The 13,148-nt window shown below is 44.6% G+C and overlaps 1 protein-coding gene across 1 annotated transcript; it reads left to right on the top strand.

Annotated features, from left to right (window-relative positions):
* The first annotated feature begins 1,086 nt into the window (after positions 1-1,086).
* On the top strand, positions 1,087-2,887 carry LOC111257342 (F-box/FBD/LRR-repeat protein At1g13570-like). The gene is made up of 3 exons (XM_022826686.1): positions 1,087-2,115; positions 2,236-2,379; positions 2,507-2,887. The coding sequence occupies exons 1-3, from the start codon at positions 1,087-1,089 to the stop codon at positions 2,885-2,887; spliced, it is 1,554 nt and encodes a 517-aa protein (XP_022682421.1).
* Positions 2,888-13,148: the final 10,261 nt, after the last annotated feature.

The raw sequence follows: 13,148 nt of genomic DNA, 5'->3' as shown, positions 1-13,148 counted from the left end.
TTTTATGTTATTAGTCTCAATGGTTGCTTTGCTATTCATAGTAAAAATTGGAAAGGTTTGATTGTAAAAAAGTTTAAACGTAGCTATATGTTGGGATAGATGGAGTATTTATTTAATTTGTTTTTTATGAATTTCCTTTCACCTTATAGCTTCTATCAGATTTTCGTAGTCAAACTTTGCCAATGTGCACGACTGACAGGTAGGCTATTGCCACTTATCATCCAGCTCAGCAAAAACCACTTTCCAAATCAGCTTAATGGTCAAATTTATCTGATTTTGATAATTTAGTGGTAAAAAATTCCTAATTTTAGAGTTTCTTAATCAAAATTAAACTCAAGCGATAGTTGGATTGGACGGCCAAAAAAAGAACTTCTGCCCGCAGAAAACTGATTTCAAAAGCATGACTAGCGGCGTAGCGCAACCATGAGAGCAGCGTCACGTGTACAGCGGTAGCGAGCGGTTAGCAAACCAAACGACAGGTACACACACAAATATGGGCCCAAGAGCCATCGGGTTCAGACATTTGGCCCAACAATGTCGAACCCTAACTCCTAAGGGTAGCCCTAATGGAACATTGATGATAGTTTCTATCCCTCTTAATTATCATGCTAATTAAGCAATTTGCTGATGTGGCAGTAGATTTATTATGGAGAGAGAAACCATTTCTTAGAGAGGAAACTAAGTCCTCACGCCCACCAATAAGCCAAGAAACTAGCAAATCTGCATTGAGGAGATCCAAGTAGTTTTTTCTTACTTACTGCCGGATCCTTTACGCTTGCACCGCTGCTACCCATCACTCGAGCTCCTTTACATGATGCACAGAGGATCTGGTACTAGAAGGGAGAATGATTGGTTAGATTTTTGTTTAGACTCTAGATAAAAAAATTGCATTGTGAAGGATGATTTCTTGATACAATATCCTAAACTATGGAAACTAGGTTGGTTTCTCCTATTGGGACTGCCCTAAGCAGCTCAGCTCCGAAAGGCGGCAAGAACGCAGCTCCCACGCTAGCCGCCACTTCACTTCACTTTACTCTCAAGTGAAAACCCTCGCTGCTCGGCTCCGCCTCCACGCCGCCGGCGAGCATGGACCTGAGTGGATGGCACATTGCGAGCATAAAGCAGGTCCGGTCCTTCAGCGGCGAGGATGAAGACACGGACACGGCGCTCAAGTTCGCGTACGGGTCCCTCTCCCTCCCACCCCCGCTCGCCATCCCCGATGCGGCCCTCGCCGCCGCCGCCCGCGCCGCGTGGACCGGGCCCCCCGACGACGGCGTCGACCGCATCAGCAGCCTCCCCGACGGTATCCTCCGGAACGTCGTCTCCCGCCTCCCCGTCAAGGACGCCGCGCGCACCGGCGCGCTGGCCTCACGCTGGCGCGGCCTCTGGCGCTCGATGCCCCTCGTCTTCGCTGACGCCAACCTCCTCGACGGATGCATAGCGAACCCGCTCTGGCGACCGGGCCTCAAGGACACGCTCGGCGTCACCAACGAGGTGTCCGACATCCTCGCCGCGCACCCGGGCCCCTTCCGCTGCGTCCAGATTACCTGCTGCTACTTGGACATGAACAGGGAAAAGATCAAGAGCTGGCTGAAGCTGGCTGCCGACAAGGGCGTCCAAGAACTCGCCTTCATCAACCGCCCATGGCCGCTCAACCTCCCTCTCCCCGCCACGCTCTTCAGCTGCACCTCGCTCACCCGCCTGCACATCGGCGCCTGGAAGCTGCCGGACACCGCCAAACTTCCGCACGGCGTCGCCTTTCCCCACCTCCAGGAGCTCTTCCTCAGCTTGATCACCATGAAGGATCGAGACCTTGCCTTCCTGCTCGACAGGAGCCCCGTCCTGGAGGTCCTCACCATCATCGCAAGCCAGAGGGATGTGAGCCTCTGCCTGGTTAGCCACAGTCTGCGGTGCCTGCAGCTGGGCATGTCTTCCCTGGGACACATCGCCGTGGCGGATGCTCCTCGCCTGGAGAGGCTCTTTCTGCTGAGGACACGTCGCATTGGGGGCAACAAGTCGTCGAGGATCAAGATTGGCAACGCACCCAACCTGCGCCTGCTGGGATACTGGCCCCCGGGACAGCACGAACTACAGATCGGCAACGCCATCATCGAGGTACCAATATAAATGCCAATCCTAATTTTCATTCTGTTCCATTGCGTAGTTGTCCTGGTATAGAAATGTGTGATCTTAATTTCTGATTCAGTGCATTGCATTTGCACATTCACACCGCAGGCGCGCACTAAGGTGAGCCCAAGTACCATCATCCCGAGTGTCCAGATCTTGGCTTTGCAGGTGCATTTCGAGGTCCGCAATGAAGTCAAGACAGTGCCTTCCATCCTCAAATGCTTTCCCAATGTTGAGACACTCCATATCCAAGTAAAATTTATCAACCTTGCTTGTTCATTTGGCATTTTGCATCGGTGGCACCGCTAGCTTAATGGCCTTATCAAATATGTTGTTGCCACCAGAATTATAACCATACGTTCCTTTATTTAACTTGCAGTCAGTGAAAGTTGATAAGCCTACTGGAAAGGTCAATCTCAAGTTCTGGCTGGAGGCTTGCCCTGTTGGATGTGTCAAGCATGTCAAGAAGTTGGTTATCCATGGGTTTAAGGGTTCAAAAAATGAACATGCGTTCATCAAGTTCATCATCGGAGAGAGGGCGCAGGCGCTGGAGACGATGGTGATTGTGATGTGCCTTGAAACTTTCTCTTCGACAAATTGTCTAGATGCCAAGATGAAGCCTTTTCTTACTGTGAAATGTGCCAGTAAAGACATCAAGAAGATCACCTCTGTACTTCCAACCTCTCCTAATCCCTGGAGTTTCCGCATGGCAACTGATGTTTCATGTAGGGACCCTTTTGACCGTGCAAGCGCTGTCTGAGGTAGCAGCTGTCTACGTGCACCTAAGCAACTAGTCATGAATGTTTGTAAGTGTCATTAGGTAAGGTTTCGACTAGCATGGACTTCAAGCGTTTAACTCTTTAGTGCCAGTTTTCGTACTGCAAAAACTTACTGTGGCATAAACCTGCTAAACTGCTACCGAGTACATTTTATATTTAATTTACGTTTTTTTGTTATGTTGGTTTGCTCGTCAACATATTTATTCTATGCCTGATTATTTGTTCATTCTGACCAAAGCTACCGACGCATTGTGTCTTCCATTTGTTGTGCATAAATCTGTTAAATTGTGCAGTTATTGAAAGTAGTCTGATTAATTGCCATGCATTATTTGGACGTGCTTGATCAACTTGCTGTTCTACTTGGAGTATGTATATTACCTGTTTTACATGCTGATTTTGTAGAGCAATGAGCAGTGTAATTTCATTAAAAAAAAGTAGTGTCTTGAACGATAGGCAAAGCTTGTCCCATTATCGTTTTGTTGCAAGTTTCTGTGATATTTCCATCCGATGATTTATAATATATATGCTTTGCATCCCATTGCTGTTCCTCAAACTAGCAGAACGATTCTTTTTCTATTCTCTATTCAAGTTTTTTTTGAATATTTTATGATATAATTTGCCAAGTTCTCTTATGAGTGCGTGGTCGATGCTTCTCTGATAATGATAGAAACATTGAAACAAGGTTCCTCATTGAGACAAGTAGCTACTGTCGAGTCATATTAACCTGCAATTGCAGAATGTGTTTAGCATTGCACTTTTTTTTTTGGGTATTGCTAACGTTTTACTTGCAATTGACCAAGTTACTTCATCCTGTTGCATGAGTACTGTTCAACCATTCCTGCATATAGTTTTCAGGTTTTATTTCTGATACTACGCTACTGGGAAGGCAATGACAGGAATGTTGCCTTGTTCTGAGAGGTAGTTATTAGTGGGCAGCTTTCCTCTCATCCCCCTCCCCCCTCCTTGCATTGTAGCATCCTGAATATTTGAGTATAAGTAAGTTGTAGCAGAGCATGCCCTGGAGGATGGTGCCTATCATGCCCTGGTGAATCGATCTTCAGTCACGAGGGCACCCCTTCCTGATATTCTGCCACATACATATGGAATACGATTTTGTATGCCTGATTCCGTGCTTCATGCTGATGAAAGATAATGGTGAATATAACTGGGGATTCCAGTTGGTGACTAATGTTGTGCTATGTTTTTTTGCTTTTCGTCGTGGTAGTCTCCCTGCTGTTACTGGTCATTTCCGACAATCTCTGCTCTCTGGAATCTATAGTTTCTATTGTATTTTCAGTTTGGTTTATTGTGGCAGCTTATGCCACAGGATTTTATATCAATGCTTCTCAAATAATGACACAAATTGTTAAATAGAAGCTGGTCAATGTTCATCGTAGTATCAAATGTGCTTTCTCATTGCGATAGCTATCACGTATCAGTGTTGAGTCATACTCATCGTAGTATGCAAAGCTTGTGGCATGCCACTTCGTCTTGTCATGTGAGTAATGTTTAGTGCTGGAGTAGGTTTATGTTCTCTCTCTGAATCTGTGCAGCTGTGAAGGCAGTGAACGAATGTTGGCTAGGTCCAATTGACAGCTACTCCCTCTGTCCAAAATTACTATTCATTTTAACTTTTCTATATATATAATTTTTAGTACATATCTAGACATAATATATATCTAGGTGCATAGCAAAAGCTACGTATCTAAAAGAACTCAAAACGAATAGCAATTTAGGATGGAGGGATATGAGTTAATTTGTTGTTTTCTTGAAAGATTGTCCAGAAGCTCCAGCATTCACTGAAGTGAATGCTGCATTGACACCTAATTGAGAGGATGGTACTTGATTACAAGAATTTGAAACATATCCCTATCTGTTGTGCCATTAATGTGTTCACTGTTTGTAGCATTTTGAATTTGAATTTAATTTGAAGTAGTAGCAGTGTATGCACCAATCTATCCACCCACAACAACTTCTTTAAATTACATGATCCAGATCTTCTCGTGTATCTTCTCTCTCCTTACTCACTCGAATCCAACAACTCACCTTATCTGGATCATCCATGTACCTCTTCGTTCGTCTCCCCGCACGCACGACCTGCCCCCGCACCCCAAGCCCCCAACCTTTCGGCTTCTCAGGCGGTCAGGCCCTCGACTGACTCGTATCGTATCTTCCTCCACGCGACCTGACCCATCGGCTTCCTCATCAGACTACGCATCTCCTCTTCAATCACTGCCGCCAACAACGTGCACACGACGAGGGCTGTGCTCCCCGCTTCACTCCTCGCACGCGCCCTCCTCCCCGTCATCTTCCTCTTTGTCGACGCCTGCGAGGACACCGTCGCTTTCCATGGCCAGACACCCACGCTGCTGCCACCATCCCCGCCATCAACAACCGGGACGCTCGCGACGCCATGTTCATCTTGTAAGTTGTCTTCGCTGCCACTGTTCAATCCGCTTGTTGGAATGTCCGACGCTAACGCGTTAGCCCCGTGGACCTCGCCGTGGTGCCGCGCGTGGTAAAGGCAAGCCTGTCCCGTGGTCGCATCGATCTGCGGGCGGACGACTTTGGCTTAAGTTCTTGGCCACCTCCTACTGCAGTCCTCCACGGAACTGCAAGCACCTCCCTTCTGGTTGCCTCCTAGCACAGATCTGCTGACATCGCCATCTTTAGAATCAGTCATAGCTATGGCTATTTGAGCTCCAAGTAAGAAAAGCTATCAACTACCCTTTTTCTCTTCTCTAATTATCTGATTCCTACCAAATCATTCTTGCTGGCAAATCTTTCTTTGATCTATTAGCAATAGTTAGTCTCTCATCTTAAGTTTCAATCTGTCTCAGTTATTTTGGAGTAGGGAAGAGGATTTCATGCTAATATAATACTGAATCAAAATGTGGCCTACTAAAGTCCACTATTGCCTACTAAAGTTAGTGTCATATGTAGTTGTTCATAAAGAAAAACTCTTGTATGTTGCAATTCAAAAGAGCAGTAGTTGTTCTTTGCTATCAAATATTCCAAAAGCTTGAGCAGAGCTCCATAGCTTTAACAAACAAATGTCAGTAGCTATCAAATCTTCCAAAAGTTCGAGATTGAGCTCTATAGCTTGAACAAATGTACAGTAAAAATCAAAGCTGATAGCTCCGTCATATTACTTTGTCTACAAACTATTGCAATCTTCTCTATATTACTGTCTTGGTGCAGGACCTTTTAAATTGACAAGGAGATATTGTCATCTCTTGGCGCAAGAATATTGATAAATCAATCCTCTTTCAATAAGCAGGCCAAGAAGGATGTAGAGAAAAAGTTCCATTATTCCTAAAAAGTTAAGACATTTGCCATAACTAATTTTATTATGAATAAGCCTCACCACTTCTGTTGGGGTGAGAAGAAAAACTCCCTGTTTGGATTAGAGCTCTTTTACGGTACACAATACTAGGCTATACTAGTGTAAAAAAGGACTAGTATACAAACATCCAACGGTCAAGATTAATTGTACACTACTGAAACCTATCATGGTAAAAGAACACAAATGACATCACTAAAATTTTACTTTTAACACTAGCATAAAGTTTAAAAGGCCTTTCTGTTTGAAATATCACTTTTCACATGTAATAATTACTAAATCATCCATAATCATGAACATTTAGATCTTATATATACTATATACTACTAAGTAGTAGTATTGTGTACCGTAAAAGAGCTATTGGATTAAGGTACAAAATTATTTGGTGTATTCGTTGTCAGGCCCAAGAGAATGCAAATATAGCTTTGATTCCCCTTTTCTTTCATAAATACTTGGTACATGTGTGCCGTTAACTTGAAGCATCTATGAACTTTAGAAAAATCTTATGGAATGATGCAAGATGTTCAAGATCATTTTTTTTCTTTGGTGGGTGATGACATTGTCATTGTAGCTCCGGTTGAGCATTTGTTGCCATGGAGTGGCTCCAAGATCGCTTTTGCATACATACAGACATGGTGGGGGAATCTAACCAACATGGATATTTGTCACATTGTTTTACTGGCATTCTTGGTCATTTCCTCACATGAATAAGCTATTGTTTCTTTTTCCTTGCAGAACATTTCACTGTCAGTCAATGTCTCAATGACCTACCGCAGTTTTATGCACAGTGATGTTTATGATGGAGGTTATCCTAGACGCTACTTTTTTCAAAATGATCTTGTCACATGGGCTATTAGTCTACTTCTACTTTCATGATCTGCCACAGTATGAACTGTGGATTTTATTGAAAAGTTTTCTGGTAACACACAGTTCCATTCGTCGAATTTTATTGACTTATATGGGGACAACAGTCTTAGCCCTTTGGCTCTGAATGGTAGGTTTCACATGTTCACTTTGACACTTGCCATTATGGATTTTATTACTTGATCTTAGCTACAACCACTAAAAAATAGTGTAGCTAGATAAAATGATTCCCTTATTTGTTTCACCTTCTCATGATCTTATTATGAAATTCATTTGTTCTTGGTTATATGTATTCCAGAAGGATATATATAGCTGAAAGAATTATGTTAGTGTTGCCTTTGGATGTTTGATGAAACGCAGGGCCTTGGATTACTAGCGTGCTCATCATGCTGCCCGACATTGGCATCCGTCCCCATGCTTTAGAGTGATTCAAGATGCTCATCATGTGCTTCATTTTTGTACGATAGATTGCTTTTTTGAATTTTCCCCTGCCGGTGCTCTTTTAATCTAAGGAATACTCCCTCTATCCCAAATGATAGGTGTTTTGGGTTTTCTAGATTCATATCATTTGCTATGCATCTAGATATAATATATATCTAGGTGCATAGCAAAATCTATGAATCTAAAAAAGCTAAAATGACTTATAGTTTAGGACAGAGGGAGTATGTAATTAGTCAATTTTTACAGTGAAAGGGAAGAAATCATTATTTGTCAATTTAGTATTGTTAAAGTTGCATTTTACGGAATTGTTATGAGCTGTACAATTTTCCTGCGAACAAATTGGACCAATATACTTTTTGCTACTCTGTCGTAGCGTTGGCACAGGCGTTATACTAGTGTGAAAAGGTCTTCAATCATGAGTGTTGTATGCTGATATTCTGCATATACTATTGGAATATTACTGCCTTACTGGGTATGTTCTTCACTAGATATGCAATTGTATGCTGCACATGCAGCCGTGCCAGTGAAACACAATGGCAAATATACAACTGCGGATTACATTTCATTAGAGTTTTGAGGTTTCTTGGTATTCCAGCTCCCTCCACATGTTTTGATGGTACATATGGTTCTTGCTAAGTCGGATGCATTATATGCCTTCTGTACTTATGCCTGTTTGAAATTATTAATCGGTCATTGATTAAGAGGGATGCACCGTGCCACTAAAAATCGATTTGTTAGTGTTGATTAACCTTTTTAACTTGATGGGCATGAAGATTGTTGTGTGTTTCATAAAGCTTGACAGAAAATATGGCGCATGTGATTGAAAATACAAGGTGCCACAGTTTATGGTGCCGATATTCCACGCCACCGTTTAGGTGAGAAAATGAACTAAAATGAGTTGTCCCTCGTGTGGCACGCCGAAGGTAAATCACCAACCAAACAGCCCCAGACTTGTTTGCATGGCTGCCTAACATATGGCGTGGCGGACTGTGGCAGAGGAACCAAACACGTCCTGACTATTTCATGGGTTGGGCGGATCTAACGATGGGGTATGCAGGGCTCAAGCCGCCCCCCTCCCCCCTTACCACCGATCGGATAATGGAGCCTCCCCTTAGCCCCTCCTTTGTTTTTTTTGGGAGAATGAAGAAGAGGGTAAGGGAGGTAAGGAAGGAGAAGAAGAGAGAGCCCCTCCTAACCTCACGGGTTGGATCTGCCACAAATCATGGGCCCACAAGGAGGATGCATTTTGGCCCACCAAAGCGGTGACAATGAGATGGAATTCCTTAAGTGTCTGTACCAGGAAGCAAATCTGATGCAGCCATGCAAGAGTTGATAATTGTGTTGCGTTATGATATTCTTGGTCTGGTGGATAAGATCAAGGGTCTTCTGAGTAGGGCTAGTGAAGCTTGCATGGTGTTGCTTGAGGGGCATGAAGATATGTTTTATTTGTTCTTCAGGGCATCTAATCTTTCTATCCAGGACCCATTTATCCGGGTACATGTGGAGCAGCTCTTACGTGGCACTGAAAAGCAACAAGCCAAGGATAAGGGCTTTACAAACACCATTGCAACAAGGTTGAATGCACCAATCTTGATGCTCCTTTAACTTGATGGACTAGGAGGTGGTTGTATGTTTCAGGATCCATTCCAAGCTCGACCTTTTAGGAAGTATTACAAAAACTTGAGAATATATCAACGGTGTTGCTTAGCATAAGCATCAAATTTATCAATATGATGGTTGACTCAGAGGATTATAACTACCTATTGTGTTCTTTACTCTTTAATGCATCATAGATGTCTATTTTGAATTTTGATGATGTTCCTTAGCTATCTTTGGCTTGACACTGAAAGAATATTTGGAAAGTTGTGACAAATGAGACAATATATTGCTTAAACCTTATAAGCATTTCATTTGAACTTCCCTTTTGAAAAATTTATTCACCAGTAGTCATTACAATTGCCTGTAAATTATGCTTCTTGGTTATTTATCCATACCTTTATAATTCAACTGTTGTTAGAACTATCTGTGAACCTTTATAATTTTCTGCTGCTTTTATAGCAACTAGGTTGGTTGACAAGACTCGTGGTGATGATGAGCATAGTGTTCATGCTGTGAGCCTTGTGACATACAAAATGCATCTTCTGAATAAAACTGATTTAGTTCCATTACTTCATATGCATTGGAAGTTTTTGCTTCGTAGCATGCCTTATGCATATTGTAGTTTTGTAGCAAATATGCTTTCTCACTGTGGTAGTTTTCAGTTTCGAGTCATTGTTGGCTGTAATCTACAAAGCTTGTACAACGGTAATTCATCTTGTCGCGAGATGGCGTGAATAATGTAGTACTGTAGTGTGCTGCATTTAGGTTCATATTGTTTCTCTGACTCTGCAACTATGAAGGCTGTGAAGTAATGTTGTTCCGCTCCCATCGATAGTTACAAGTTGCGTTTCTTTTTTTCCGTTGAAAATTTGTCTGGAAGCTTTGGCATTCTCTGAATGAGATGCAGCTAAGTGGCTGGTTCTAGGATTTTTTACAAAAATCGAATGGACCATGCCCAAGGATTTGAAATTGTGTTGCTTGTATTAGGTCATTAGCCTCTTCTCTGTCCTGTTCCCTGTGAGTAGAATTTTGAGTTATGATTTTGGAAAGCTAGTAGCAGCCTAGAGAGCATGCCCTGACAAATACCAAAGCTATGAAAGAATTATATGTGAACTTTCATAATTCCTTGTACAAATCCAGTTATGCATTTATGAGACAAGCTGAGTTGCTTATGAATGCTCATGGTGATGGCGAGGAATGTCTCTATTCGTGAAATCATTTTGTTCAAGTGCATGAGCTTGAACAATTCTAATGGTGGTCCAATGAATAACCTCATATTTAGGCCCCCAAACTTGTCCCTCACTGATCCTTCTCATCCAGCCACTTTGTGTTTTCATTAGATACTTTTGCCCTTGCCCAAAGTTTCTATTCGTTTTGTGTGTTCACTGCCATGGAAAAACAGTCACAAAACTTTTTATTTGGGTGCAAAAGACAAATTTGTTCTTAACAAAAACTATTCCCAATTGTTATGACTTCATTCCTTTGAAACCCTTGCTTTCTGAGCTGGAGTATGAGTATCCTCAATTCCTTGTACCCTGCTAATTCAATTAAGCTTTCCTAGCCAGCTTTTAAATATGTGCCATTGCGCATCACTTGAACTTGAGTAGCATCCTTTGGTCATTCCGGCATTCTTGATTTGCATTTTGCTTTAGACCTATCGCTGTGGGGTTTATATGAGCGCTGGTGCAAGCATTTCGACTTGAAGCGTGACCGGGATGAGATGACTTGCTGGTTGGACCGTTTCAAGAAATCTGCAATTGACAAGTGATGAACAATTCTAGCCTGTCCTACAGATTGGAATTAAATGAATTTGCCGATGGGAAGTTATATGATGAGATTTTCTCCGCTCAGAGTAGTGCCATCATGGAAGAGTATGAGCAGCTGCGGTGCCTGCCCAGCAGCAGGGATCCTGGTCAATCCCATGAATAACTGCAATCATGAAATTGCTTTACAATATATAGGTGGCTATGGTCTTGTATTATGATGCTTTAGCTGGTACTACCACTTCCTCTCGTCACCTGTTAGCTAATGTATATTTGTACTGTCAAGTTACATGTACTAAATGCCAGCAATTATACACTAGTCTTACAAAAAATAGTTATGGTTTTTTTATAGGTACTCCCCCCATCCCAAATTACTATTCATTTTGTTTTTCTAGGTACAAAATTTCTACTACGTATCTAAACATAATATAAATATATATTTAGGTGAATAGAAAAAATATGTATCTAGAAAAATTAAAATGAATAGTAATTTGTGACCGAGGGAGTATACAAGAATTTCATTTGGTTATACTGGTATACCATGTTGCCAAAAAAGTTTAAGGCTGCATTTTTTTAAGAGGGTATAACAAGGACGCACACAACCAACACACTCCACACTCACACCACACGCGCACACACGCATGCACATTCATATACACGCTTATGGAAGAGATTGGGAGGTCTAAACCTCCCGTGCACGGGAAACGTACAGCACCACTTACGCGCACGCGTATGTACCCTAGCGAACCTAGTACTACCCCTGAGCGCAGCTGGGAAAAACCCCGGTGAAGCACCCCCGCCAGCAGCCACCCGAGCTACGCTCTCGAATTGCACACGTCCCCATTCACCTCGGCCCAACACTGCAAACCCTAAGGCCCATATGCCCATTAGCTACCTCCCCACTTCCCAGTGTCTGTGCCCACTGGCCACTGCCCGGCAGGCCGCGGGACAGCAGCCGTGTCTTCTCCTCCCCATCACCCCTACCAATTCCCCACCGCCTCCATCCCCAACCAAAACCCTCGTCTCCTGCCGGTGCCGGCCACCATGGACCTGGCCCGCCAATGCGCTATGCGCTGCCTCCCCGTCCGCGGCCGGCACGCTCTCCGCCGCGCTCCTCCGCATCGTCGCCTCCCGCCTCCCGTCAAGGACGCCGAGCGCGTCATCGCGCTCTCCCCCAGGTGGCGCCGCGCCTGGCGCTCCGTGCCGCTCGTCCTCGACGACACGCACCTCGTCATCGCCGGCGTGCACGAGACCGTTCCCGCCGTGGACCACCTCCTCACCGCCCACCCCGGTCCGTTCCGCACCGTACGCCTCACCTTCAGCTTCTTCGGGGGCCTCGACGGCGAGGATGAACTCGCCCGGTGGCCGCGACTCCTCGCTGCGAAGGGCGTGCAGGAGCTCTTCTTCATCAACCCGCCGCCGCCCATCGACATGCGCCTCCCCGCCGACATCCTCCGCTGCACCGAGCTCCGCCGCCTCTACCTCGGATTCTGGGAGTTCCCGGACACCCGCTGCCTCACCGACGGCGCTGGCGTCTTCCCCCACCTCCGGGAGTTCGTCCTCCTCAACACCCGCATCGAGGACCGCGACCTCGACCACATGCTCGCTTCCAGTCCCGCGCTCGAGACGCTCGCGCTCGTCTTGAGCTACGGCCTGCCACAGCATGTCCGCCTTCGTGGCCAAAACCTCCGGTGCGCGCTCTTCTGGCTGTCCATGGCCGACGAACTCGCGGTGGTGGACGCGCCTCGCCTGGAGCGGCTCCTCATGTGGCTTACGACTACTCCTTGTGTACTTGGCGACTCTGACTCTGATGACGAGCCACCTATCAGGGTCAGGATTGCTTGTGCTCCTGAGCTGAAGGTGCTTGGGTACTTGGATACCAGAATCCACCAGCTTCAAATTGGAAACACCATCATCAAGGTGCTGTGTTATGATGTGATATTCTCGCGCATGATCACGCAACGACTAGCTGTATGCCTGTACATGTGCTTGATTCATGAATTGTACTGTAGGTTGACACGGAGGCGAGCCCAAGCTTCATGATCCCAAGCGTCAAGATCTTACCTTTGAGGGTGGATTTCCTTGTCTCCACTGAAGTCCGAATGCTGTCCAGTTGCCTCAGATGTTTCCCCAACGTTGAGGCCCTGCACGTCGATGACCATTTTAGCCTGGTGGACTGTTCCTGGATCTGACTTACGTTTTTAGGAAATATTGCTGTTCTGAAGCTAGATA

This window comes from Setaria italica, chromosome V (genome assembly GCF_000263155.2).
Source record: "Setaria italica strain Yugu1 chromosome V, Setaria_italica_v2.0, whole genome shotgun sequence".
Lineage (NCBI taxonomy): Eukaryota > Viridiplantae > Streptophyta > Magnoliopsida > Poales > Poaceae > Setaria > Setaria italica.
This window is presented reverse-complemented; position numbering and strand designations above follow the sequence as displayed.